Below are 25616 nucleotides of genomic sequence, written 5' to 3' on the forward strand. Positions count from 1 at the left end.
CAACCTGGTCGCTCATCCTGATGCTCGCCCTCAACCAGACCTTCAATTCGGTTCGCTCGGAGAACGCGTCAGCCCCAGTTGGGCAATGCCAGCATCGACACCTTTTGTCTGATTATCACCTGTAGCGTCGCCTGCTACAGAGGAAAAGTAAGCGCAAGGACACCCTCTTCAATAAAATTTTGTGTTCGGAGGAAGTCCCTCCTTTTGATCTTCCTCCTGATTGAAACCTCAGTGAGGACCATGAAAAATGAGGGGGATAACACAAACCAGACAATTCCCATAATCTCCGAGGAGCTGAAGCTCCCAATCGCAGGCTTGCACTGGTTCGGGCCAGTGAATGCCCGTTTCCTGATCTAGGAGTTCCTTTGTGGGGAAGGTCTTTGCAACGTCAAAGTCTATCAGGACCACTCTCTCCGGATCGCCAGGAACGATGAGGATGTTCCTGGGATAGATGTCATTGTGGACAACCAAAGCGCCGTGGACCTGAGCAAGTGCTTTCATCGCCTTGGAGTGGCGCTCCTTGGAGTAGTTGACGCAGTTGAGGGGCTCAGGATCTGCCAAGTATTCTAGTACGATGGCGCTGGGATGGAACTTGTCTTTCAGAAAATCGTTGAGCCATGGTTGGTGGCACGAAGGATCAAGCCGCTCGACGGACCCATAGTATTTTGGGACAAGACCGCTGTCACAGACACCAAAAGCGTGCAGATTCTTATAAGCAGTCACTTCACATTACGAAAGCGATTCATATCGCGACCGCTAGCTGTGAGCCCCGGGTCGCCATTGTCATGGAACTGGAATATCAGTGCGACTCGAGACGGTTCGGACTACCAGAATGCTCACCACCTTCAGCGCATAGCGGTTGCCATGCTCCTCTATCTCAAAGATTGACGAAGCCTCTGAGCGTCTGATTTTTGCTTTGAACTGTAAAGAAGTTGGATCTGGGCTGACAGGCGGGGCGACCATGGCTGCGTGAATGGATTCAGGTTCAAAGAGGTCAAAGGAAGTGCACGCTGACTCGCACTCCGGATCGGATCAATGGCTCTGCGAACCTCCAACATGCAAAGTTGACAACCAAGTCCTCAAGGGAAAAATGTCAAAATATTGCCCTCTCCGACCATAACAGTGTCGCCATAAAAATCCAGACAATATTCTCTTCATGGTTCCAGACGTGTTCCAAGTGTTGTCAAGAGGTAGCTAATTGGGACGCCGGGATCTCCTTTTACTGCTATGATGATAGAACTGGCGTAGAAAGGTAGGCTGGATTGGTGTTTCACATATCTCGAGTCTTTGTTCCTGAAATAACTTGGTCAATTGGCAGCAAGCACGGGGATTTGCCTCGGGCGCGGACGGTGTGGATGGAAAGAGGAAGAAAAGTATACACCGAATGTCGAATGGCTTTGATCTCCAGATGCACAGAATATTAAGAAGACTGAGTGAACCCAGCCTCGATTTTCTCATAGTCACAGAAATTTCCTTTTTCAACGCTGTGTGCGCTTGCTTCATCTTGTTTTTCTCTTTCTGATATAATTGGGACCCGAACGACAGACACAGTCTTTGCCCCATCATTGTTCTATAGCGGTGATTTTTCGATTTGAGTCTTCTCCAAATTCTCATACTCCATTGCAAGCGCACAGTATGTTGGAAGTGAATTTTGGACCAGAGGTCGACCCAGAGAAAGCGAAATCTCTCCTGCGTGAACTCGACTCTTTGGCGGAGAGCTTGCCACCTAAGCAAGCTGCAAAAGCCAGAAAGCATGCGGATCTGATTGTCATGAATGTCCTGGATGTACCAGACGACGAAACAAAGAAATGGTTACCGATAGTAACCCGCTCCGTCATTCGTATGAAGCCCGAGGCTCGCGAGACGGTGGAAAAAATCCTACCCTGGATCTTAAAGCATATTGCATTTGCAGCAAGCCAAGCTGAACTGGTGATGACCGTTTGCTTACGCGACGCCAATATCCATCTCATGAGCGATGTAGTGGCTCGAAGTATTCCATTTCGTGACCAGCCAGTCTATTTCCCGTCTTTTGAGGATGTCGAGTCACGTCGTCGCAAGTATGCCGACGAGATCTTCGATAATTTCCAGAGCCTGCAAAAGATACTGCAGCACCACGGAGGAAGGATTCGGAACTGGTGGAGAAAGAGGCGACGCGCAGATCGGAGAAAACTCCTGGTCTCTGCATGGCCCGAGATCAACGAGGAACATCACATGGATCTTCGAGCGGTGGTGAAGAAGGAACCTACCAAGGTCTCAATCAATGCATTCAAGTGGCCGTATTTGAACCTGGAGGATCTGACGGAGACCGACCTTTTCATCCCCTTTCTTCACGCCCGCGCTCATCACCCGCCTTCCCAGTTCGCCGACGCTGATAAATGGTCTTGGAATCCGGGGCTCATGCAGAATCAGATCACCCTCCCGTGGCTTCACCGTCACACCATGATGTTCACTGGACGAGATAGTCCTGATGAATACGGCCGGGTGTTGCCATGGAGCGGAAATCCCCAGGCGAAGGAGTGGGGGACATCTCACCTAGGCATGTCAGTACATGAGGGTCTTGTCACAATGGAAATCCAAGCTCACATGTATAAATTCTTACTGGACTGCTGTCTGAAAATGACGCAGATGACGCAGGAAAGTCTCAAGGCGCTTCCTGATCCTTCAGAGGCCCAGAATGTGGAGAGTGGTCCTTCCCAAGCCAACACTCCCTATCAGTCCTCTGCAGGCTTTGATTCCACAGATACACCATTGCTTCACGCAAGGTACTATGTACCCCGCAGGTTTGACATTGACTGCCTGGTAGACGTTGTGGAGGCAAGACTGTCTTCAGTGCGAGACCACATAATTTCGCTCAGAGAAGATCCCGGCTACTTTGCCAGCAATGTCTCTGACGTGAAGGAGCATAACAAGGCTCAGATCCTGGACTTGCAGGATAAACGGAACCCTCACCTAGACTCTGATGATTTCTGGGGCGAGGTCTTCCACAATTTGGTCAGAGATGCATTTCACGGCCTGCTGTATTGGGACAGTCTCTATACGGGCCTGCAAGATCTCCGAACTCTACTCAAAACTCACGGTCCGAGCGAGAAACCTGACGAGATCCTACCAGAGGACCTCCATTCAAAGTTTTTATTCGTGATGGAGAGGATATCCCAAGGGAGTGGGATATATCTCAGGTCTTTTTCGGCGAGCATATCTGCCTCTCCACCGTTGCGAGGTTTTTTTCGTTTGGGGGAAAATAAAGAGATCACCAAAACCCCAGCCACAAAGATGACGCCCAATTTGGCATTTATAGTCTCTTTTGTTGAACTGTTCACCAAGGAGGAGTGGATGGTGCATCGCCTTACGATGCCTGCATTGATCAACGAGTTTGAGACGATCTTCGAGAAAGATCCAAAGCTGACAGCCAGCATTTCGCCGCACCTTCAACGCTTCTTTTCAGATGTAGCACTCCTGATATCCTGCCATAACCAGATCCGATGCTATCAACCCTGGGCTGCAGCTTTCGACGCCGAGCTGAAAGAGCAGCGCAAGAAGCTCGTGAACGAATATATTAGTGCAGATGGTGACTTCTTTAGCGCGATTATGAAAGCTGTGAGGTCGAAGTCCATCATCCCATTTCAACGGCCTTTACGCAAAATGGAGTATCCGATCCACAAGCGGAGAACGAGAGATATCACTCTCAAGCTTCAGCAAGGCGAGCGTGACCTCGATGCATTCTGGGCCCACTTTGACTCTTTGTTCGTCGCCGGGGTTAATCTGAAACCTGCATTGACCAATTTTTACCGGGCCAGGCCTGCTCCTTCGCGCACTCCAGACTGGGTAGAAGCACCCATGCCTGCACCCAAAGGAGAAAAGCGAGGCTTTGAGGAGGTTGAGCAAAGAACCGAAGCCACTGTCGAAAGAGACGCGAAGAGACAAAAGAAGGAGAAGCAAAAGACTCGCGGGGTGCCGGATCCGTCACGAGCTTCAGAGGAGGCCGAACCAGAGCAAGAACAGGAAGCCCCCGAAGAGACTATATACAGAGTGAGTAAACGTGCGCTTGAAGCGTTTGAAACTGTGTTTCACCAGCCATCGACTACAAATAAACCTGGCGAGCTCTCCTGGAAGGAATTTCGTCACGCCATGAAGTCTTTAGGGTTTGAAGAGCAAAAGCTTCAGGGCTCGGCGTGGCATTTTACGCCGCCACCCTCGCTGCAAGATAAAGGAAGCATTCATATCCATGGGCCTCACCCAAGCGATAAACACCCCTTTCATGTAGCCAGGGCGATTGGTCGGCGCTTGAGAGATCAATATGGGTTCGAAGCACAGATGTTTCAACTGAACAGGTAGGTACACGGTTGAAGAAAGTTGTGTTGGTGTCGAAGATCGAAATAGAACGGGCGTTATTTTTTTGTCTTGCTGCTGCTTCCTCTTGTATTAGATTGATATAGCAGTGTTTCCCATGTTGAATTGACCGCATTGAACTCAAATTATAGATCCTAGATGTCAATCAATGGCTGTAAGGAGGTCGACGGGTGATCTATAGACAGGAGCTGGGTTAGTATCTCTCGGGCAACCCAATTCTTTACCTAGTATGGAATGCGACCCGTGTAATCACAATCACCACCTTCGATACCGAGATATCCGAAGCAGAGAACCGCATGAACATTATTTTGAATCACTGCTTTACATCCGTGCAGTCGCCTGAGCTGTGATTTGCTCTGCGCCCGGGGTCGAACGCTTATACTGTCTATTCACAATATCCTTGGCAGGCTGTACATTCTTTGACACTGGGGAGAATCACTCATCTGAGGGAACTTCAAATCGCAATCACGCCGCAGCATTGGCAGCATCATAGATTGCCCGGACATATGCCTCAGTCCGTTCACTCCCCAGGATACCAGCTCCCATTTTATTTGCGGTGTAAGCAATGGTCGTTCGCTTATCCAAATCCATGATCAGGATAGATCCTCCCCATCCAGGCCAGAAGCACAGACGGCCCTCAGGAATCCAGGGCAGAGTAATCTGGGGCACAGGTAGCCCGACTCCAAACCCGAAGCGGAGATGCTGGAAGCAAACCAAGTCCAGGCCACTGATTCGTTCCTGCACCATTTGGTTGATCGATGCTGGCGAGAGGAACTCTTTGCCGTCGACGGTCCCTTGCAACGAGACGAGAGATCCGACCCGGGCGATCCCACGCGCCGAGCCAAATCCACCGTTCCCTCCAATCTCGGCCTTCCGGAATCCCGGGGTCATCGAATATTCGGCCTTGAACGGAGGTCCCGTGAAGGTCCTGGCGGCAACACTGTGCGGGTCGATTTCGCCAAAATCCATCGGTGGCGGAGGCGTAATATCGGCTGTACGGGGCCAATCTTGCTCTGGCAGGCTGAGGCAGAAATCAGCGCGCAGGGGACCGGTAATCTCGTCGGCAATGAATTGGGAGAGTGATTTGCCGCTGATGCGCCGGACGATCTCGCCGACCAGGTGGCCGTAGTTGATAGCATGATATCCAGACTGTTCGCCGGGGGTCTACCACGGCGCTTGCTGCGCTAGCTTCGAGGTTGATTTCTCCAGATCGTAGATGTCGTCGGCAGTGAATGGTGCCTCCTAGGCAGGCACGCCAGAGGTGTGACTGAGGATGTGCGACACTTTGACATTTTCCTTGCCATCGGTGCCGAATTCGGGCCAGTACTTGGACACCTTCTCTGGGTCCAGCAAGCCGCGGTCAATCAAGGTGACTGCGGCCAGGGCAGTCGCCACTTTGGAGATTGACCACGCCGCGGTCAACGTGTCGTGGTGCCAGGGTCGAGAGCGTGCTTCATCGGCGTAGCCACCCCAAATGTCGATGATGTCCTTTCCATCGATGTTGACACAAATGGAAGCGCCCAGTTCTTCCTGCTGCGATGATTATTGCTCAAGAAGTTCTTGGACGGTGTTGAATTTGGGATCACAAGTCCCGTGAGTGGAAGTGGCTGCCATCGCGAAAATCCTGAACCGGAAAGTGCAGATTGGACGATGCTAATCGATGTCAGGTCAGGATATATAGGCGATATGCCGTAGATTTTTGAATTCTAATGCTTATGATTCCCAATGCTTCTAGGTAGGGTGTATAGATGATTATTAATAATGTAGCCTAGGTAGCCCTGGAGGTAGGTACCTAGGTTAGCCCGGAGTTAGTTGCAACAAGCGATCCAGCTTTGGGGGCCAACAAGCCGAGTTCCTCAGCATTGGATGATGAATTGCCAACTGATCGATGCTCAGAGATATCTGTCATGTCGTCGATTGGGTCAATGGGTCCAATCATTCTAGTCGCCTTGAAATACTGCATTTGCTGCTTGGGACACCAGTTTTCAATGGCCATGACGGCGCTGTTGGGTGTCAGTTGACCCAACCAGAATGATTTGGATGTCCGCATGGGAAAATATGATAAGTGGACCCATCGGCATCTTGAGAAATTTAGGACGACAGTTATGACGGAGGGGAACCAAGGAGTGGGTGGGAAAGTCGTAGTCATCCATCTAAGAGAAAGAGAGAAATACCTCTGGGAGGCGCACATGTGTAGTATGTCTTCATCTTGCCGTCAGAAATGCCAACTGGCTGTTAGGCAGCTGGGAAATATGCCAGAATGGAAAATGTTCCACGCTGATTCGCGTGTGGTCACGACGCGACACGTGACTCCAGACGCGACCGCGCCTTGACGTCACGTGCAGTTGGCGTCAATAGTTAACAATAGAGTGTAGACGAGAAACGCGAGCTTCGGGGTAGGGAATCAGAAAAAAACGCGCTGGGCTACAGAACTGCAATGGCCGAAAACGGTCTCTTTGACAAACGGTCTGGGAGTGGCAAGTTGCCAGTTGCAATTGGGACGTGAAGGGGCAGTGGAGCCCGTGAATCCTCGTCGGCGCCTGTCGAACGCGTCTCGGGCTGTAAGCGTGCATTTCCGCGAAGGGCGAACGAGACCCTCCGCCCCAGGGCATTCCACCACCACACACCACGCCTTTTTCTCCCCAGGCTTTCCCTCCCTCCCCCTCGACCACTCCTCTCTTCTCTACTCTCCCTCTTCCTCAGAAGAGCCACCCTCCCTCTTCTTACACCTTGGTGCTTTGTATTCACACACACACCGTCTAGTCCCATCGGGTACGCGAGTGACGCGAGTCCTCGAGCTCGAATCGGTTCTTGTCACAAGGGTCAGGAACTTGTGTGGATTCAGTCTTTGCCAGACAGCATGGATTCCTCTCCGACTAGGGGCGTTCTGGCTCCTGTGGCCGGCGTCAAACGCCCCGCGTCTCTGTTGCCGGCCTTTGAGCCCTTGAGCTCGTCCCCCTCTCTTCCTCGACCTCAGAAGCGTGTAGCACGCGAACCCGCCGTGTCGACCTATCCTACCCCAGTCCCAACCTCTTCGACTCACATTATGTCGTCATCCCCGCCTAGGATGGCTGCTGCTGAGCCCTCGTCGCGCCGTACCTTCTCTGCCTCCGAACGCACTCCTTTGTCCGCCGTGCCTACGATCATGCTTCCCGAAAATGGTGAGCCCGTGCTCATGGGCCGGTCAAGTGTCTCGTGCCAGCATCAGCTAGCTGCAAGCCGCATGATTTCTCGCGTTCACGTCAAGGCAACATACAAGCCGGCACCAAACCCCTTCGATCGCGATAGAGTTGAGATCATGTGCATGGGTTGGAATGGAATCAAGATCCACTGTCAGGGAAAGAAGTATGATTTAGCCAAGGGAAAGACCTTCACTTCGGATATCAAAGATGCAGACATCATGATCGATGTGCACGAAGCTCGCGTATTGGTACAATGGCCTCGCAGTGAAGGTGATCGAAAGGACTGCCCGTCTACCGACTCGGAACAGACTTGGGATGAGTCAACCCCGACTCAGAAGAAGCAAACTCGGCGAGCGCTGCAGGACAGTCCTTTTGCAGAAAATCCGCGGCTGGCTTCTCCTGTCTCACCGTCTCCTGCAGTGCAACGGGCTATTCCCCCCTCCTCGCCGCTCTTCTCACCCTCTCGTGCCCGTGCTGCGGTTGTGGTGTATGAGGACGAGGCTTCTCCCTCCAAGAGGCCTCACTCTCTTGCCGGCCTCGCCTCCCAAAATGCTGCTCGTCGGGCTAGTGCCATTCTCCAGAGTTCGCAAGACAGCGACCTCAGTAGACTCGAAGACGATTCTGACAACGACGAGGAGAACGACCCTATCATCCACTCTTTCGGACCCTTTGGTGACAATTTGCTTCCTCGTATGGCCTCTTTCCGTGCGGACGAGTCGCCTATCCGCTCTGCCCAGTCTCCACGCACTCTGCTTCCGGCTCAACCCCTCAAGCCCAGTCAATCCCCTCGTCAGAAATCCCATGTCAGTGAGACTAAGGACAGTAGTCCAGTCAAGGACCGGTCCGGTCCGGAGGATGAAACCTTCGCGAGAGTTCGTAACCATGCGGCTAACCAATTGGCCTTCTCCCGCCTCTCCTCAACTCCCTTCTCCACCATCCTGAACAATCTTCCTCCATCGTTCTGGAGATCCAGCTCCTCAAGCACTTCTGGCCCATATCGGGCAGATATTCGATATATCCTCGAGAGCACCAAGTGCATCGGCAAGGTTGCCCGTGAGGGCAAAGATGCCGCGGGCAAGCCCCTTGAAAGCGAATACTACTACATTCCAGACTACGATGACAATGAAGAGCGCCGCGAGGCAGTCGTCCATGACTTGAGGAAGCCTGGCTTGCGCAACTGTCGGAAGCAACACAAGGTTTGTGTTCATGTCGCCATTCTATTGCCGGGGTTTGGGCTAACGTTTCACAGCAATACTTCTGGAAGAAGCCGAAATAGATTCCTATCCCTTACCAGCCTTCACCACTCTTCCCTTCTCAGATTGGCTTTCCCAGTATATATTTGCAGTGTTCTTGGTCACTCTAGGTGCTAGAGTGACTCGCATAGCGTGGCGTGAGGCATACCCTGTTTTTCCAATCCCTTTTCACTCTTCAATCTTTCCCTGCGTTTTGTTGCTCGTTTCAGCATGGAGGCGTACGATGTCACAAGGCCCCGCCTGTATATCGTTTTGTGTCTCTGGGTGGGACTTCCAACTGCTCTTTGATGCGTGATGGTTATCTGAACTCGACGGTCGTTCCTTCTGATTTCCCTGCCTTCATCTCCGACCTGACTCGAACCATTTATTTTGCCTGTGAGCACTCCGTGCAAAACGGGCGAGGCTCTCGTGAGCTGGACCGGGATGCGCTCGTTCCTGCTGAATCCCATCTGGGATCCAGCCACCCATTGATAGATGTACTCTCCCACTGTTTCGTGTCTTCTTGGCTAGTTTCCCCGGCCTTCTTTCTGAGGATTGAATGCCGTTATGACCTGTACGTTAGCCTGCTTCGTGGAATATCAAAAAGTCTTAGTGAATCCTGCCGTTTCTCAATAGTCACCATTTACATCAGCGGATACATCCATGAATGCTTGGACAAGAGTGCTGTGCCCTCCATGTCGTCATTCCCGAGGAGTCGTAGTAACCTCGACCGTCCAACTACACCCGCCACTACGTTGGGACAAGACAATTTGCTTGGAGCCGGTGAAGTTTGGATCCTTAATGATTTTCCTCTTGTTCAAATAGATCGTTGATGTCCAAACTCTATGTCTATAGTGGGATTGTCAGGTATTCTTTGTTCTTCCACCAGAAGTAGATTCTACCTTCGAACCAATCACCTACTTCCTGCGCATTATAGTATCCTGCAGTTGCGCCACTTGATCAGTCAATTTGCCTCCGGACCATCAACCCCCCCGCACCTGCACGGGTCAGCTTTCTTCGGCTTTCTCCTACAAGCATACAACGAGAAAGTCGGTTGTTTTGACCCAGACAGAATCACATCCTTCGTCAAACGGCGTCATTCTCGATCCCAAGCCACCATGCAATCTGCCAGTCCCAGAGGTCCATTTCCAGACCGGGCCAAAGAACAGACTGTCCCTGCAGGACAGAACGACCACTCCAGCGATGAATCTGAGGCAGTAGGCGCGAATCAGGACGCAGGGCTAGACAAGCGCTGGACACCGAAATTCGACCGGCGACAAAGCTGGAGTCAAGAGGACCAGAAGCATCAGATGCAGGAACGGCTGTTAGGTGTTGAGCAGGGACCAGAGACGGGATTCTCGGAGACGCGCCAGGACCACTAAGATGGCGCCCGGCCAAGTCGCTCATGCGTTCAGCGGGCGATCACATTGGCCTGGATGTATGGGGATTGGTCCGGCGATCGGGTTCTGGGAAAGAGTGGGGTTCTTTGGCGGTGGTGTTGTGTGGGAGACGATGACGATGCCGGTGGTGGTTATTGTAACCGAGTACACGTGTGTAGCTCCATTCGGTCAAATTGTGAAGCAGAAGAAAGACTCTTTTCCACACGGTTGCCCGGTGTTTGTAGGCACGACGTCGAGTGTGGGATTGCAGAGAAAAGTCCTCCGTCATCTCCGCACCGCCTTGCAAACAGCCCGCTTCTCCCACACCAGCAAGGAGCTTCACCTCTCCCACCTCGAGCGTCCCCTCGTCTCTCCCCTTTGCTCTCCCCAATGTGGCGTCCAAGTCACTCTTGCGATTTCCTTTCGGACGTTCTGAGAGGACCCCACGACTGAACCGCCCTTGAAACACACTCATGGCCATGGATCGCCAGAAGAAAAGTATGCGCACGGCACAGCCTTTGCGACCGGCACTGACATCTCTTTCACTGCAGGGGAGCTTCGTAACCTGAACGAGAGGTCTTGGGCAGGCGAAACTGGTACGACTCTGCTGTATCCTCCCATTGGCGCCCCGTGGTTCTAACTTGTCTCTTTACCCCCACGCATAGATGTCTTTCCCGTCAGCAAGTCTCTCGACTCGGCCCTGAAGAAAAACACGGCATTCATCAAGCGTCTCCGTACAGGCATCAGTGCCTCCGCACTCTCGACCTTCCTCTCCGATATCCGCACTCTTTCCCTACACAAGTACTTGTCCGAGATCATCTCCGCCTGCTATGAGGGTCTATGCAAGCTGAAATCCCCCGGGGAAATTGCTGTTGGCGTGGAGATCGTGAGCGCCCTGCATCAGCGGTTTGGCCCCGCCGAGTTTACCCGGCAGATCGGATGGCTCCTTGGCCGTGGGCTGAGCTCCCCGGACAAGGCGTCCCTCAAGCTCCTGAGCCAAGAATTCCGCGAGCGGGAAGAGAAAGAACGCCTGTCTCGGCACCGGATCCTCCTGCGCATCGTCACCGAGCTGTGGCTGATCGGCGTTCTCAAGACGTTGGATGACATCGAGCGGCCCGACGACCTGGGCGTGAAGAGCAAGGACCCTGCCACCGGCATCAAGATATCGGATACCCCGCCACGAGCCAAAGCCGCACTTGCGGCTGTACGCGACAGTGACAAACTGGCCGAACCTTTTCCCCTGGAAGTTCTGAAAGACCTTCTGGGGCACGACCGGGATCATACAAATTTGCCACTCGCGGTCTTGTTTGTGAAAAGCTTTAGCTGGGATATCCTCGGCACAAAGCTTGCCGAGGAGGGAAGGAAAACTGTGGAAGCGGATGGCGCTACATCTACAACGCCTGGCACAGAACAGGAGAATGCGGACAGCAGTGCAGAAGCTACAGCCGAGACGGACCCGCCATTGGCCCCGGAGAAGACCCAGCAGCGGTTCAAGAACATCTTGACCCGATATCTGGATGATGTTAAAGCCCACCTCGTCCGCGACCAGAAAGCGCTGGCGACGCAGAGTCGGCGCAATGCCGAGGCATATGTCAAGAGCGGCGAGATCTTTGAAGATCGTCAGTCCAATTTCGAGAAGCAGTCAAAGTCTCTGGAAAAACTTGTGGCCAACACTCAGGTGCTCTGTGAGGCCCTTGGAGCTGAGATGCCCGATTTGGCCGAGAAAGAAGCCAATGATGCCGCATCCGGCGGCGGAATTGGCCTTGTAAAGACCACCGAATATTTGCGTGGCCAGGGTGACGGTGCCGGGATCTGGGAAGATGAAGAGGAAAGGCGCTTCTACGAAAATCTGGTCGATCTGAAAGGCAAAGTGCCCGCGGTCCTACTTGAAGATGGCAAAAAGAAGAAGGGTGATACCGAAGAGGCTGGAAAGAAGAAGACCGATGGCGATACGGAATCTGCCGAGAAACCCGAGTCCGCAGAGGAAAAATCGGCAGCGGAGCTGGACGACCAGTCAACAGCGATCGCCAGCAAAACGGTGGGCGCCCAAGTGGACTCTCTGCTTGGCAAGCTTCCAGAGTTGCAGACCAAAGACCAGGTCGATCAGTTTGCGCTGGACTTCTGCTTCGTCAACTCGAAAGCATCTCGCAATCGTCTGGTGAAGGCGGTTTCGGATATCCCCAAGGGGCGAATTGATCTCCTGCCGTTGTACTCGCGCCTGGTGGCTACCCTGGGACAATACCTACCCGACGTTCCGCAAGGACTGACTACTTATCTGGACGAAGAGTTTCGAAGCCTGCAGCGGCGCAAGTCGAAGGAGTTTCTCGGTCAAGTCCGCATGAGCAATGTACGCTATCTGGCAGAATTGACCAAGTTCGGCGTGGTTCCAGAGCACATTATCTTCCATTGCTTCAAGGTTTCGCTGGATGACTTTTCGCGCATGAATATCGAAATCATCGGAAACCTTCTCGAGAATTGCGGTCGTTATCTGTTGCGCAACCCGGAGACCTCGCCCCGTATGGCTTCTTTCCTAGAAACCCTGAGCCGCAAAAAAACTGTTCAGCACTTGGCCCAGCAGGAACGAATGGTGATTGAGAACGCTATCTATTACGTTGATCCGCCTCCAAGACCTGCCATTCAGCAGAAGGAACGTACGCCCATGGAGCAGTACATTCGACGACTGATCTACCTTGACATGAACAAACGCAACTACACCAAGATTTTGAAGTCTATTCGCAAGCTTCACTGGGAAGAACAGGAAGTACGTTAGAGGTTTACCCGCGTGGTTACAACAGAAAGGGCTAATGACAGTCGAACAGGTCGTTGATATTCTGGAACGCGTTTTCAGCAAACCGGTCAAAGTGAAATATGGCAGCATTCATCTCCTGGCAATCCTTGTCAGCGCCCTCTATAGATACCATCAGGACTTCGTGATCGGCGTTGTCGACAACGTTCTGGAACAGATCACACTGGGCTTGGAGCAGAATGACTTCAAGTTCAACCAGAAGCGTATAGCCGAGGTCAAATACCTGGGTGAGCTTTACAATTACAAGATGATTGACTCACCAGTCATCTTTGATACGTTGTATCGCGTTGTCACCTTTGGTCATGAAGGTGGTACTCCAGTCCCGGGGAGGATCAGCCCATTGGACCTTCCAGATGATTATTTCCGAGTTCGTCTGGCTTGTACCCTTCTTGACACCTGTGGCCACTGCTTCGACCGGGGCTCTGCCAAGAAGAAACTGGACTTCTTCCTCACCTTCTTCCAGTACTATCTGTTCACGAAGGATCCGTTGCCCATGGATGTCGACTTCCTTGTTCAGGACACATACTCTACCCTCCGACCCCAGTGGAAGTTGGCGACTGAGCCCGAAGAGGCTACTCGTCTATTCAGCGAAGCTGTTGCCCAGAACTACCACGTTCAGGACTCGGAGAGACCTGCCGAACCTGACGAGGAAGACGCGGAGAGCAGCTCGTCCGACGAGGGTCTGGAAGAAGATGCAATCCCGGAAATCGACGATGAGCAAGAGTCCAGTGACGAAGCCGAGGTGAGTTTATCCATTGTTCCACCACAAGCCATTCTCTAATCGCCGCAGGTATCTGGCCCGAACCCGGAAATGAACGATGAGTCCGATTCCGAAGATGAGCAGATCTTTGTTACGCGGCAGGAAGAGGAGCGTGATCCCGAAGTAGAGGCAGAATTCGACCGAGAATTCGAGAAGATGATGGCCGAGAGCATGGACTCGAGACGATTCGAGCGCAAGGCAGTCTTCGATATTCCTCTGCCGATGAAGCGTCCTGCTCGCGATATGGTGTCCACAGAAGCCTCGTCCGAATCGGTTCCCGTGGAACCAGAACCGCCCAAGACGATGGCATTCTCTCTGATGACAAAGAAGGGCAACAAGCAACAGACTCGCACCATTGATCTTCCTTCCGACTCGAGCTTTGCTGTCGCTATGCGAAGCCAGCAGCAGGCTGACCGGGAGGAGCAGCAGCGCATCAAGAATCTGGTCTTGAATTACGAGGCCTCGAATGAGCCCGAACCCACTGAGACTTTCGAGAAACGGATTCCTGCGAACCAACGTCTGGACAAGTCCGGTGCGAATCGGACTGCATTCCGATCTCGCAAACTCCAACTCAGCGACGTCAACTGGTAATGAGCGCGGATCATGGACTACGCTACCACATCACCATCGAAAAGGCTTCTTTCTACGAGGGGAGAGGAGACAAGCACGAACGGGGTACTTCATCCGCCTGTTCATAAGCAGCACCCTGGTTCCTTGCATCGAGTGCTCTACTGGTGCCCTCGTTGTGTTATGTCTCATCTCAAGAACCAAGATGATGACGATGACTGACCCCGAACCAGGACCTATAGGAGTCTGCCCTTGCTAGTCAATTGGGTCCTCCTGTATCACAAGCACCCTGTGACACCATTACCCTTCCACGATTCCCTCGCATGCGACTCCCACTGGAAGGATCCAATCGGCGCAGGTCACCAAGCTACGGTACATACTTAGGGCAAGCAGCTCGCTGACAAGCACTGGAGATTCACGAATGGATGAGATAGGAGGGCAGAATGATATACGATACGAAGCCCGTGAGGCCTCATTCAGCGATTTCTGGTGGTTAGATAGTAGGAAATAATGCCAATAGCTTATTTGCCAACAGGCCTTGCTTGCATTTAAACTGCTGACAGCAACGGCCTCTGCATTCCAAGTAATCCACCCATCCCTTCCCAGCATGACATATAGCGTGCGCCAGACATGGTCGGCTTTTGGACATACTCAAGTGGCTGAATATGGTTACATGTGCGCAGTGGAACGTGGTGCAAGAAGCCAAACGCTGGCTGGACCCGAGGACGCGGATGTCCGGTCATCCCCATGCATCTTAGGTCCTTGAAATGGCCAGTCCGGCGTCCCTGGCTGTAGGCAAGGGTGGTCAGCTTTATCTCAGATTCGATGTATCTGACTCATTGTGCCGCCGTCTCAGATCTGGGTTCGGGGATGTGGGCATAGATAATAGCGCATTAAGCTGCGCTCATTTGACTAATTGCAAGCGTCAATACCGGGCTCTGAGCTGAAATCCTGGAATTGGAGTCCAGGACTTACTGGGAGCGAGTTTAGCCTACTATCTTATAGGCGGCCTTGTCTTCTCTGGCGACTAGGTAGTTAAGAGCCATCCATGGATAGTTGTAGAAAAGTCGCTTACTCAGGGCACCGATATTCATGGATCAAGGGTTTTGATATTCCAATCAGAACTGCCCACTGGTCAATTAAGCGTAGCATTGGGAACTGCTCTCTATATTGTGCGTTTATTCTAGTTGACACAAAAATAGAACAGCGAACAGTATAGCAGCAAGGGTATTAGGACGAGGATTTGGCCTGTTCGTGGCCAAGAGACTGAAATTCAAGACTCTCACATCCAATCATCCTTAGGCAGTAACTCGACTGATTTGCTACTCGACTTAATATCGGAGATAATATCTGGGGAAGCCTTATCATTCCGACAGCGTGCAAGCTTATGGACGGTTTTCAGGCCCTTTCACAGCGGGGCCGTCGCCTCCCTTGGTTGTTCTGATGCCGGAACTGCTTACAATAACATTCATTGAATATGGAATTGGGATGACATTTTTGGGTATACGACTATTAGTCCAGATTCACCTGTCGGGAGTGCGTGGACTACGCCTGGACGATGTCTTTGCAGTGACAGCTATGGTACGTTCGACTCTGTGCTCTATCTAGATCAGTATCGAAGGTTGCTTACTGTAGGCAAATATGGGCAGGTTTTCTACACGCTACAGACCGTGTTTATCGCTTTCCTGAGTATCTTCCCCCGGGGTTCCTCTTGATCCGGTCGTCCTACTAACAACCAAGCAGGACGATATAGCAGCAACATAGGTCTTAACGAAAAGACCGCCCTCTTGATTCCGGAGAGCAGCATGGCCAGTCTGACCCTCGGCTCCAGATTGGCATTCATGAACTGGATCTGGTATATGTGCTTTATCTGGTGCCTGAAAGGAGTCATTCTCTGCCTCTACTACAGACTCACGTGGGTGACTAGCTCACTTTCTCTGGCCTCCGCAGAAACTAACCGAGCTACACTCCCAGACGAGGAACATGGCATCGCCATCTTGTCTGGGGCGCGGCGGCCTTCTGCGCCCTGACCTGGCTGGCGTGTATCCTGACACACATCTGCATCTGCACGCCGGTCCATCGGAACTGGCAGGTCCAGCCCTATCCCGGAGGTAAGTGTGCGATGCCACAGAATCGAATATGCCAGAAGAGATTCTAACCAAATCATTCAGATAACTGTACTCTACGACAACCCCTCTACATCGTCATAGCAGTGTTCAACATCCTGTACGTTCGTAACCAGCCACCCCCCCCCCCAATCCCACTGCCTAAGCCCAATCCCATCTAAATCTCACGAGCATAGCTCCGACCTCCTCATCCTCGCCATCCCGATCCTCATCCTCACCAAACTCCAGCTGCCCCTCCAGCGCAAGCTCATGCTCGCGGTCATGTTCTCCTCGGGCATCTACATCATCATCTGCGCCGTGCTGCGCGCCCACTACTCCCTCGGCGACATCACCAGCTTCTCCAACGCGCTGACCTGGGCCGACCGCGAGTGCTTCATCACGGCGATAATGGTGTCGCTGCCGGGCATCAGGCCGGTATTCCAGAACACGCACCTGTGGGGCCCGACAGCCTGCAAGAAGCCCCGGGTCCGCTCGCACATTCACGAGCGCTCCGACAGTTTCGGTGCTGCGGCGCCGGGTCAGACTAGGACTTCCATTTCCTCGCCTTGCAGTGGTCGTCGCAGTCGTCATTTCGAGCTGGACAGGGCCCTCTGGCCCGCCATGGGCATTGGCAGCCAGGGCGTATCTGGCGGCGGCGTGGCGAGTAGCCCCCGTGCGGTGAATGGCGTCTCTGCGCCTGTGAGGTCGGCGTCTAGATATCCTGGGCTTCGCAGGCCGCTTGAGATCCATGTGACGACTGCGTATACCCTCGAATCCAAATATGGGGAGCCAGGCCGTGCTTCACGGTCTGGTGCTTGAGGCCGCAGGCAGCGGTGTTGTATTCCCGGGTTTGATGGAGAGCGGACAAGAGAAACATCCATGATGCAACGAGTCTATTCTATCGGCCCTCTTTGGGTGTCTTCCTCTGACAGGAGGTGCGGGCATATCAATACACTAAGTTACATGGAGACGAAATCACCAACATAGGAGCGCAGGACGGGGGAATGGATATGCGGACAAGATGATGGAGAGGAGAATGCAGCAGAGGATCAGATCGGGAAGAAGACGGTGAGCGAGCTTTTATATAATACACACCCCGCTCCCTGTTCCCGTTGGCATTGCGAAGAGCAGGAGGGCTAGGGCACGAAGCGTGGCCCCTAGAGTGGTGTCCGAGACAAAGGGCAAAGGTTCGGCGTCATTTCATACTTCAGTCATTTAGGCCGCCTTGTTCTTCTCTCCGGCATCGTGGGCAGCCTTGGGGACCAGTTCGCTCTCGGAGAGCTCGGCCTTAGCAGTGGCCTCAGCGGCGGCGGGTTGTTGTTCAGGGGCAGCAGCGCCCTGGGCCTCATCGTCATCGTCCAACTCAGCGCCGTACACATCGGGGTGTTGCCGGAAGCAGTCTTGCATGCCCCTGGAGAGAATCATTAGCATGGAGACGGATTCCTCGGAAAAAGCCGGAATAACACGTACTTGAACTTCTCAATGCAGTCAATGCCCTTAGGCTCCTCCTCAGAGTACACGAAGCAGCTAAACGCAGCCCTGAATTCCTCTCCGCAGGGGCCGTGAGCCATACCACCCAGACACGGACAGTCCCAGTTGATCTCGCCAGTCTCAGGGTTGAATGCGGCCTGCTGGCCAGCTTCCTCCTCGAGTTCTTGGGCATTCACGCCACCCTCGAGAGCGGCAGATTCGGGAGCAGGCGCGTCGGTCTTTGGTGGAGACTTCGTAGCAGTGGCCTTCTCTTGACGGATCTTGGGAGTAACAGAGTCAAGGGTCGGGAGGGACGCTTCATCGGCATTGTCGTTCTTGGAGCCAGAAAGGACGGAGACTGTAGCCAGGCAGAAAGATTAGCAATGCTCCGACGAGCAATTGGCCCAGTTGCGACAGTCCCTAGACTCCAGCACCTCGGGTGGGAGAACCAGACGCAGAACCAAGGAAAAGCAAGGCAGACATACACGACGGCTGGTTCGCAAAAGCGCTGCTGGTATTGTAGTAGTAGACAGCACCGGCGGCCAATCCCAACCGCACCACTGTATTCTTCCAGCTTCTCGACTTCGGCGCCGGACCAGTGCTTATCAATCGGGTGCTCGCCGGGCCACGGGCCGCGACAGCGGGCGCGCGAGCAAGCGCTCGGGCGGCAGGGCGGAACATAATTGGGAGAAGGATACGTCGAAACGAGACCACGAAGGACCTCCGGAGGGTGAGGGGCGGAGGCGAGGGAGAGGCTGGCGAGGACGGAGAAGTTGGTGGAAAGAGAAGTGGATTTCGGCCTGAGGTTGACGTGGGCAGCCAGCCAGTCACGTTGCAGCGCGGATTCCTCTCGCTCGTCGTTCCGCGACTCAACGCTGCGCCAGATCCACGCAGTCTCAAGCTTGCAGAGTCGCTGTGCACCCAGTGTGCTTTTTTGAGATCTCACAATGGAGTGGGATCCTAGTTGCTTTTTTTGCGTCTCCGGTTGTTCTTCTCCCTATGCTCTGCTCGTGCTGAACCAGCCAATCAACGAGAGCGCGTTTGAGGTACTAAGTGAACATGGTGAGCTCGACTCTGCAAAAGGATGGCCGGTTTTCCTCGGTGTTTACCTCTAGAGTAACACCAGGACTTCCATTCACTCGACGGTAATAAGTGCTGAAGTCCATCTAGCTTCGTTTATTATTTGCGCCGATGGCGGGGCTAATCGCCTGTACGACATGATGAAAACTACTGGGAAAGAATCCATTAATGTAAGAAATACACCGTTATAGAGTCCCCCGGCATGGACATATCGTCTTCGCAATATCACAGTCGAGGTTCAACGACCAGGCATATATTTTGTCCAGGAAATACAATCTTCAGATGAACATATAAACTGACGATGAGTTAGCTTCCCGACAGTATTGTCGGCGACCTGGACTCCCTTCACCCAGCAGTCCGACAGCATTACGCAAAGCTAGGCGTAGAAGTCTTGCAAGATCCAGATCAGTACTCAACCGACTTCACCAAATGCCTCAAATATCTCAATAAGCACGCAGCAGAGATCGTCGCATCCCCTCGACAAACACGAATCTCGCCTGCATCGAGCAAAGAGATTGCCAATGCAAATAACCTGTCAAGACGTCCGACATCTGACTCGGCGCTGGACATCCTGATCCTTGGCGGTCTCGGTGGCCGTGTCGACCAGGCCTTTTCACAAATACATCATTTATATACGATGGCACAGACACAGCGAGAATTCCGCGAAGCCACCTCAACGACACACGAGAGCCATAACAACGCCCTCAAGCCTAGCGTAGCTGCCAGCGGAAACCTCTTTCTCATCTCCGAAGAAAGCATCACTTTTATACTGCAAGAAGGGAAGAATGTGATCCACACACCGGCCACGAACCGCCCAGATATCGATAAGCCGGTGCCAGGGGAGTCCGGGTCTGAGCTGCGCGAATCATCGCTGAAGCGCAAACGAGACCATGGCGAAGCATGGGAATACTTCTTTGAAGAGAATATCGGCATCATTCCCCTCTTAGGCCCTGCGTCAATCACGACGCATGGTTTCGAATGGGACGTGCAGGACTGGCCGACGGCGATCGGGGGGCAGTTGTCTACAAGTAACCATATTCGAGCAGACAAGGTCGAGGTGGAGACATCGATGCCGGTGTTGTTTACCGTCGAATTGGCACAAAGATTGAAGAGAGGATAGAACCACTCAGTCCGAGTTGGGCGATGAAGAAGTCTCATAGTTTACTATACTACTGCTGCTCATTTAGTACCCTTGTATAGACCCAACCAAGACCAAAGTCATTAGAAGGAAAAGAGAAAGAAAAAAAAATGAGAAAAGACCCTCCATGAAGCAAGACCAGAACAAGAACTTAAACCCAGGCGCCTCCTCTGGCTGAAACGAGAGAACAAGAAGAGAATCGAAGAGGCAAAAGAACAAACAGTATTGCGTATCGCATCATCGCATATCCCAGACACTAAACTCTTGAACCGTAAACCCAACCCACAAGCCTGTAAAAAAGAAGCGAAACAACAATGCCCACAGCATAGCATGAGATATTGACCCACGACACGCCTCCAAAAGCAGAGGATATCACCAAGGAAAGGATCAGTCCAGAAAATCTACTGGAGCCGCGCAGCACAACCACAAGACCCAAATAAGACCAATGAGACAAAGCAAGCAATTCCCGTCATTCAGCACTACCGCGTTATGATGAAACCCCTACCCTGGTCTGCAGTACAAACCAGACCACCTATACAACCCAAAGGCAGACGCAGAAAGGCTAGCAGCCCACTCACGAGCGCCGTAGGATGGCCTCGTACAGAGTTCCGATCACACCGATGGCGGTTCCGGTAAGCATACCAGCCCAGTGTCCAGGAACAGACGCATCAACCTTCTCAATGGCGGTCTTGCCGAGCAGATCGTAGAAGGTGTACTGATCTGCGTACACCTTGTACACCAGCAATGCCTTGGCAATGTTAAAGGTCAAGGGGTCAAAGCTAGCGCGCGACGAGGCCGAGCGGGTACGGCGCCCAGCGTGAGAGCCACCAGTAGCAGCCTGCCAGCTCAGATTGATAAAGTAAGCGGCAACCAGAGGCAGGACTAAGCTGGTCAGCGTCCAAAGCAGCAAAGGCGCCCAGAAGGCACTGGTGAGCAGGACGAAAAGATCCGGCAGCTTGATGGAGAGAGGAGGGAGATGCACAGCCGGGACTGCTGGAGTGGTGGTCACAAAGCGCAGCGGAAGCAGCGCCTTCAGAAGGCTACCACCCTCCAGAGTCAGAATAATGGCCTCAACGGCTTGAACGCTGCTCAAGGCAGAGCGTAGGGTCTGCGAGCGCTCCAGGACACCCGAAGCAGTCCACGCATTCTCCAGGCCCTCGCGCATCTTTGTTGTCTGTCGGTCAATCGCGTCTGTTACCACGGCCGGCGAGGGCGGGGCAAACTGCGCCGAATCGACAATGGACCGCACTGAGCGTGGTGAGCGTGCAGAGGCGCGCACCGCGGCGCTGGGCGTCTTGACAGGTTCATCGGACTCGCTGTCGCATCAGTTAGCGCACGGCGGTTTGCGATCACTGGCTGCGCGCGACATGGGGGACAGGGCTTCATTTCTTACGTAGCGGGTTCCTCCTTCTGCTTCGTGGGCCGGCGACCGGGGGTCTTCTTCTCGAGCACAGGGGATACTTCTACCCGGGTTTCGCGCTTCACGGGCGATCCTCCACGCGTTGATCCCGCGGACAGGCGCTTATAGTAGTCGGCGAGTTTCTGGTCGCCCGAGTAGATGGACTTGTTCTCGCGGAGATGGTTGTCCAGCGCGACGGCGAGATCAGCCTTGTTATAGTCGCCATAGCTGCAGGAAAACGGGGACGGGTTAGCCCGACATCAGGATGCGACTGCGCTCGTGCGCGCGACACGGTGTAAACATACTTGGTGAGGTCGGTTCTTTCAGCGAATTCGACCAGCTCCGGCTTGCGCAGCTTGTTCAGAAAAGGAAGTCCGCTCGACATGGTTGTGATATTGTCTGATAAGCAGTCAGTGTCAACGTCCGATGCATAGCAGGTGGAATATAGGTCCGACCAATTCGACCATCAAATCACGGACAGGAGGAGGTGCTCGAGGGGAAGAGGGCGGATGCAAGGAGGGGAATTGAAATGGCCTGGAATTGTTTACACCCGGCGGGATCGCCAAAACAAAAACACGCTAGCGCGCGCCCTTTGTTCTCGAGTGCAAGAGCAAAGGATTCCAGTCTGTATGCGGTTGATTTTCTTTATTCGGCTAAAATTAAGTCGTTGCGATTCTATGTATGGGAGAATGTGAATCAGAAAGCGAAAAGACGGCTATGGTACATGTTGGCCCGTCTGGGCCAGTCTAGTCTATCACACAAAAGGGAGATTGGGCACAGGTATACAGGAGTCCAAAAAAATACACAAAAGATCCCCAAACGCCACCCAGATGAAGGAGCCTCATTCCCAAAATGCATGCAGGTATATTCAAAGATCACAGGGCCTGCGACTCCTCTAGACCTTCCCAGGACTCGAGTTGCTTCAGGAGGTACTGGTAGAGGACCAACATGGTCCCGCTCTGGATACTGGTCCACACGCCGCGCGGACCAACGCCACGGAAACACCCCGCGATCCCCTCCGTGCGGTAGATCATCCTTAGCCCGGTGAATATGGAGGATGTATCCAACCGCGGGGCACCCGGAGGTGAAACCGACGTCGACGGAGACGATGTCGAGATGGGCCGCGAAGCTGGGCGCGAAGAGTGGGATTGGGATGAGCTGGGCGCGTGCGGCCGAGGACTTTCTTTGGGAATGTGATCACTGGCGTGTTTGGCTCCCGCCGATCCCGCGGGATTCTCGGGAGGGTTCTGTTGGGTTTGGATGCGTGTCTTGACGACATCCAACGGGCAGGTCATCACGCCCGCCATGCCACCCGCGGTGGCGGCGGTCAAAATCTCCAAGCCCAGCCCGATATCCCGCTGGCCTACCCATTGCTTCGCTAGGGCCTGTTCTTGCTCGTAAAAAGCGAATTGCAACGCGGAAAACGGCAGGTCGCGGAAGATGGTGGCCTTGTAGCCGTGGAACAAGGCCGAGCCACCTTCTTGGCGCACAATGGTTCGGAAGGCATCAGTTATCCCCCGATAGTTGTATCCCGAATGGAAGAACGGATTGTTGTATCGGCCTTGCAACTGAAGCCGGGTCTTAAGCACCTCAGACGGCACATAGACGACCGACGCAGCCAGGTCTGCAAAGAAACCACCCGATAGATACGCAACGCTGGGGGTGATTCCGGAATCGATCATTTTGCGCTTGGTGAACTCGTACACTCCGAAGAAGATGACCGTGCCGGGAAACGAGCCCATAAAGGCTGGCGTTACTCCACTGTACAGGCCCCGGAAGAATCCCTCTTGACGGTAGATTGTGGCATATGACGAGGTCATCGAGGTGTATTTGGGCGGAAAGGTCGGGTCGCCTTGTTGCCGTGTCTTCACCGTATCCAACGAATGCATCAACATATCGCCGCATGTTCCTCCGGTTCCGCCCGCTATCATTGCCTATGGGTCGAATTGGGTCAGTCTCCCTGGCGTGCTCATTGAATTCTGGCTACTCTTCAAGGAAAGAACGTACGTGTAGATATGGCGGACGGGGCTCCTCCTCCTCCAACAGAGTGACATCCAGCGCATGTCGAATGGCGCCATTGCTGTCTATCCCATGATGCAACCCACTGGTTGGTTTTGAACTAGGGGTCACACTCGAAGTCGGTCGATCATTTGTGGTTGTCGCATTTCGGTCAGAGGTCGCTGTTGTCGAGAACAGGCCGAACACTCGCGAGGTCAGGCTCATGGCAATAAAGGCCGAGAGACTGTACTCGCGATATGTCGGGACCGGGGGTGGAAGGGGGGATGGTTGACGGGGAAAACGAAGGATCACCCCCCGGCAGAAATGAGCATAAAGAGTGACGAGAGAAGGCGCAGCACGGAGTAAAACAGTAAAACGGAGATTCGTCGTTGGCGATCCTCGGGCCCGAATCAAATTTCTGGTCGGCGGTGTTTTTCTTTTCTCCGCCGAGCTGCCTTAGGCAGAAACAACGTCATTGCACATTGAAGTCGCTTGACCGCTTGCCTTGATGGGTCCGCCCTGTTGTATACTGAACCAGTGCAGAATATCAACTCCGTATAAGTAGATTAAATTCACATGAAGTTCATACCGACATGATTCAATGAGCTTTTACTTTGACTTGTAATCCCCCTGTCAGTCAACACGACAAGTTTAATACCCACCTACCTCCTGGGTATGGTTTATCCAAGGTTCAGAGCCATTATCTGGCCAACAGTGATATTATACCTAGTGGCAAGGTCATTGGGAGTATTGTAATGGGATATGTAGTCTGTGGAGATCATGTACGACTTTTTGGTGTAGATCATCAACCAGATAGATCAATAGTCCACCGGAAGAGGGTAGGGTGATCTATCGTCAGGTCAAGTCATATCGAGCAAGTCATGCATCAATAACAGGGAGGGCTTCCGGTCGTTTCATGGCGTCGTCTTTTTTTTTCTTTTTTCTTTTTTCTTTTTCTTTTTCTTTTTCTTTCCCATTCACCCCCTCCATGCATCACTTCCTTCTGTATTTCTTCCCGGTTGTGGAAGTAAAACGGACAGCTCTGACGGCGATCAATTCCCTCCTTAATCTCAATCCGCTGAGTCTTTTGATTCAAAAGCGTGAATATAAATATGGTTATAAAGCATGCTGCTCCCTTTTGTCACCTTCCTTGCTGGAAATAACTGAGCCCTTTGCAGCTCCGCCCGCTGCTCATTATGCAATGTAAGCACCCAGGTCAGTCGCATGAACAGACAAACATGTCCAATATTGTAGTAACAACATGGATAAATTTTTCTCTAACACTTTCCCTAGACGGAGAGGGAAGATTTTGCCTCATAGATCAGCTCTATGAGCAATTCCCATAGCATTGTGATGCCCCGATCGACTCGGCCGATGAGCATATCATGAGGACCACGGCCGCCAAACCTCAGGATCTAACATAAATAAACATAATGGGAAGAATAGACGAGGCCATTTTGGCTTCGAGACACAATTCAAACACCAAGATCCTCAAATTCATGATCATTCTGTGTCCTTCGCGTTGCTCTTTCGGCTGCGGAGCTTTTCACTCCCAGGAATATAAACAGACACCAGGATTCCTCAGTGTTGTGTCTTCGGCCCTCGATATTTCGAGAACGAGAACAGCAAAGGAGAAAGCCAAGACTAAGAAAAAACAGGCCATGAACTTCGGAATCCTCAAGACCGATCCTCGTCATCAGTTTCTTCGGCTCCAGACCCATTTGCATAGACCTGCTTTCGTCATATCATGGACATGCACACAGAACTGCTTGCGGCGGGTTTGGCGGACATCATCGTGGCATACGAGGTTAGTGAGAAGGTTAGGTTTCATAAAAGACATAAATTCCGAGACCAGGTATAACGGCAAGGGAAAGTACAGAAACAATGCATCGCAAAATCTCTAGAGAGAAAGAAAAAAAAAAAGACATGGCCGTTGCGTTGCGTATAGCATCATCATGGCGGAAATCCCCCACGTCCGCCTCTTTTCTACAGTGAGTCCTCCACGGTTCATATTCATACTCAGACAAGCTCTGCTCTCCGCACCAACCTGAAGACAACCAATGGACTTTCCGGCAAAGATCCACCGTCGCGTATCATATATTGGGCCTCCACTCACCGCATCTTGTCCAAAGACCGTTGTGCTCTCTTAGTTG

At 52.8% G+C, this 25616-nt stretch overlaps 11 protein-coding genes across 11 annotated transcripts; 6 read left to right on the forward strand and 5 right to left on the reverse strand.

The window, feature by feature from the left end:
* Positions 1 to 168: 168 nt before the first annotated feature.
* Positions 169 to 963, reverse strand: N7459_006667 (uncharacterized protein; the record flags this gene model as incomplete). Its single annotated transcript, XM_056945835.1, has 3 exons — positions 169 to 216; positions 268 to 708; positions 841 to 963. The coding sequence occupies 3 exons, from the start codon at positions 961 to 963 to the stop codon at positions 169 to 171; spliced, it is 612 nt and encodes a 203-aa protein (XP_056797834.1).
* A 672-nt stretch (positions 964 to 1635) lies between these two features.
* On the forward strand, positions 1636 to 4332 carry N7459_006668 (uncharacterized protein; the record flags this gene model as incomplete). The annotated part of the gene is made up of 1 exon (XM_056945836.1): positions 1636 to 4332. The coding sequence occupies one exon, from the start codon at positions 1636 to 1638 to the stop codon at positions 4330 to 4332; it is 2697 nt and encodes an 898-aa protein (XP_056797835.1).
* A 480-nt stretch (positions 4333 to 4812) lies between these two features.
* Positions 4813 to 6343, reverse strand: N7459_006669 (serine hydrolase domain-containing protein; the record flags this gene model as incomplete). The annotated part of the gene is made up of 3 exons (XM_056945837.1): positions 4813 to 5496; positions 5602 to 5877; positions 6230 to 6343. 3 exons carry the CDS (start codon positions 6341 to 6343, stop codon positions 4813 to 4815), a joined length of 1074 nt encoding a protein of 357 aa, XP_056797836.1.
* Positions 6344 to 7207: 864 nt separating this feature from the next.
* fhdA (putative transcription factor Tos4) lies at positions 7208 to 8805 on the forward strand (the record flags this gene model as incomplete). The annotated part of the gene is made up of 2 exons (XM_056945838.1): positions 7208 to 8725; positions 8779 to 8805. 2 exons carry the CDS (start codon positions 7208 to 7210, stop codon positions 8803 to 8805), a joined length of 1545 nt encoding a protein of 514 aa, XP_056797837.1.
* A 1074-nt stretch (positions 8806 to 9879) lies between these two features.
* Positions 9880 to 10143, forward strand: N7459_006671 (uncharacterized protein; the record flags this gene model as incomplete). The annotated part of the gene is made up of 1 exon (XM_056945839.1): positions 9880 to 10143. The coding sequence occupies one exon, from the start codon at positions 9880 to 9882 to the stop codon at positions 10141 to 10143; it is 264 nt and encodes an 87-aa protein (XP_056797838.1).
* A 470-nt stretch (positions 10144 to 10613) lies between these two features.
* On the forward strand, positions 10614 to 14297 carry N7459_006672 (regulator of nonsense transcripts 2; the record flags this gene model as incomplete). Its single annotated transcript, XM_056945840.1, has 5 exons — positions 10614 to 10638; positions 10692 to 10736; positions 10806 to 12901; positions 12960 to 13688; positions 13737 to 14297. The coding sequence occupies 5 exons, from the start codon at positions 10614 to 10616 to the stop codon at positions 14295 to 14297; spliced, it is 3456 nt and encodes a 1151-aa protein (XP_056797839.1).
* Positions 14298 to 15716: 1419 nt separating this feature from the next.
* Positions 15717 to 17197, forward strand: N7459_006673 (uncharacterized protein; the record flags this gene model as incomplete). The annotated part of the gene is made up of 5 exons (XM_056945841.1): positions 15717 to 15854; positions 15923 to 15977; positions 16017 to 16159; positions 16248 to 16384; positions 16516 to 17197. The coding sequence occupies 5 exons, from the start codon at positions 15717 to 15719 to the stop codon at positions 17195 to 17197; spliced, it is 1155 nt and encodes a 384-aa protein (XP_056797840.1).
* A 396-nt stretch (positions 17198 to 17593) lies between these two features.
* N7459_006674 (coiled-coil-helix-coiled-coil-helix domain-containing protein) lies at positions 17594 to 18529 on the reverse strand (the record flags this gene model as incomplete). Its single annotated transcript, XM_056945842.1, has 3 exons — positions 17594 to 17789; positions 17849 to 18206; positions 18334 to 18529. The coding sequence occupies 3 exons, from the start codon at positions 18527 to 18529 to the stop codon at positions 17594 to 17596; spliced, it is 750 nt and encodes a 249-aa protein (XP_056797841.1).
* Positions 18530 to 18795: 266 nt separating this feature from the next.
* Positions 18796 to 20048, forward strand: N7459_006675 (thiamine diphosphokinase; the record flags this gene model as incomplete). Its single annotated transcript, XM_056945843.1, has 3 exons — positions 18796 to 18939; positions 18964 to 19098; positions 19239 to 20048. 3 exons carry the CDS (start codon positions 18796 to 18798, stop codon positions 20046 to 20048), a joined length of 1089 nt encoding a protein of 362 aa, XP_056797842.1.
* A 592-nt stretch (positions 20049 to 20640) lies between these two features.
* On the reverse strand, positions 20641 to 21850 carry N7459_006676 (uncharacterized protein; the record flags this gene model as incomplete). The annotated part of the gene is made up of 3 exons (XM_056945844.1): positions 20641 to 21382; positions 21460 to 21693; positions 21771 to 21850. 3 exons carry the CDS (start codon positions 21848 to 21850, stop codon positions 20641 to 20643), a joined length of 1056 nt encoding a protein of 351 aa, XP_056797843.1.
* Positions 21851 to 22340: 490 nt separating this feature from the next.
* On the reverse strand, positions 22341 to 23688 carry N7459_006677 (putative mitochondrial carrier protein; the record flags this gene model as incomplete). The annotated part of the gene is made up of 2 exons (XM_056945845.1): positions 22341 to 23399; positions 23473 to 23688. The coding sequence occupies 2 exons, from the start codon at positions 23686 to 23688 to the stop codon at positions 22341 to 22343; spliced, it is 1275 nt and encodes a 424-aa protein (XP_056797844.1).
* Between the last annotated feature and the right edge of the window lie 1928 nt (positions 23689 to 25616).

This window comes from Penicillium hispanicum, assembly GCF_028827665.1.
Source record: "Penicillium hispanicum strain IBT 35686 chromosome Unknown utg000006l_segment0_segment0, whole genome shotgun sequence".
Lineage (NCBI taxonomy): Eukaryota > Fungi > Ascomycota > Eurotiomycetes > Eurotiales > Aspergillaceae > Penicillium > Penicillium hispanicum.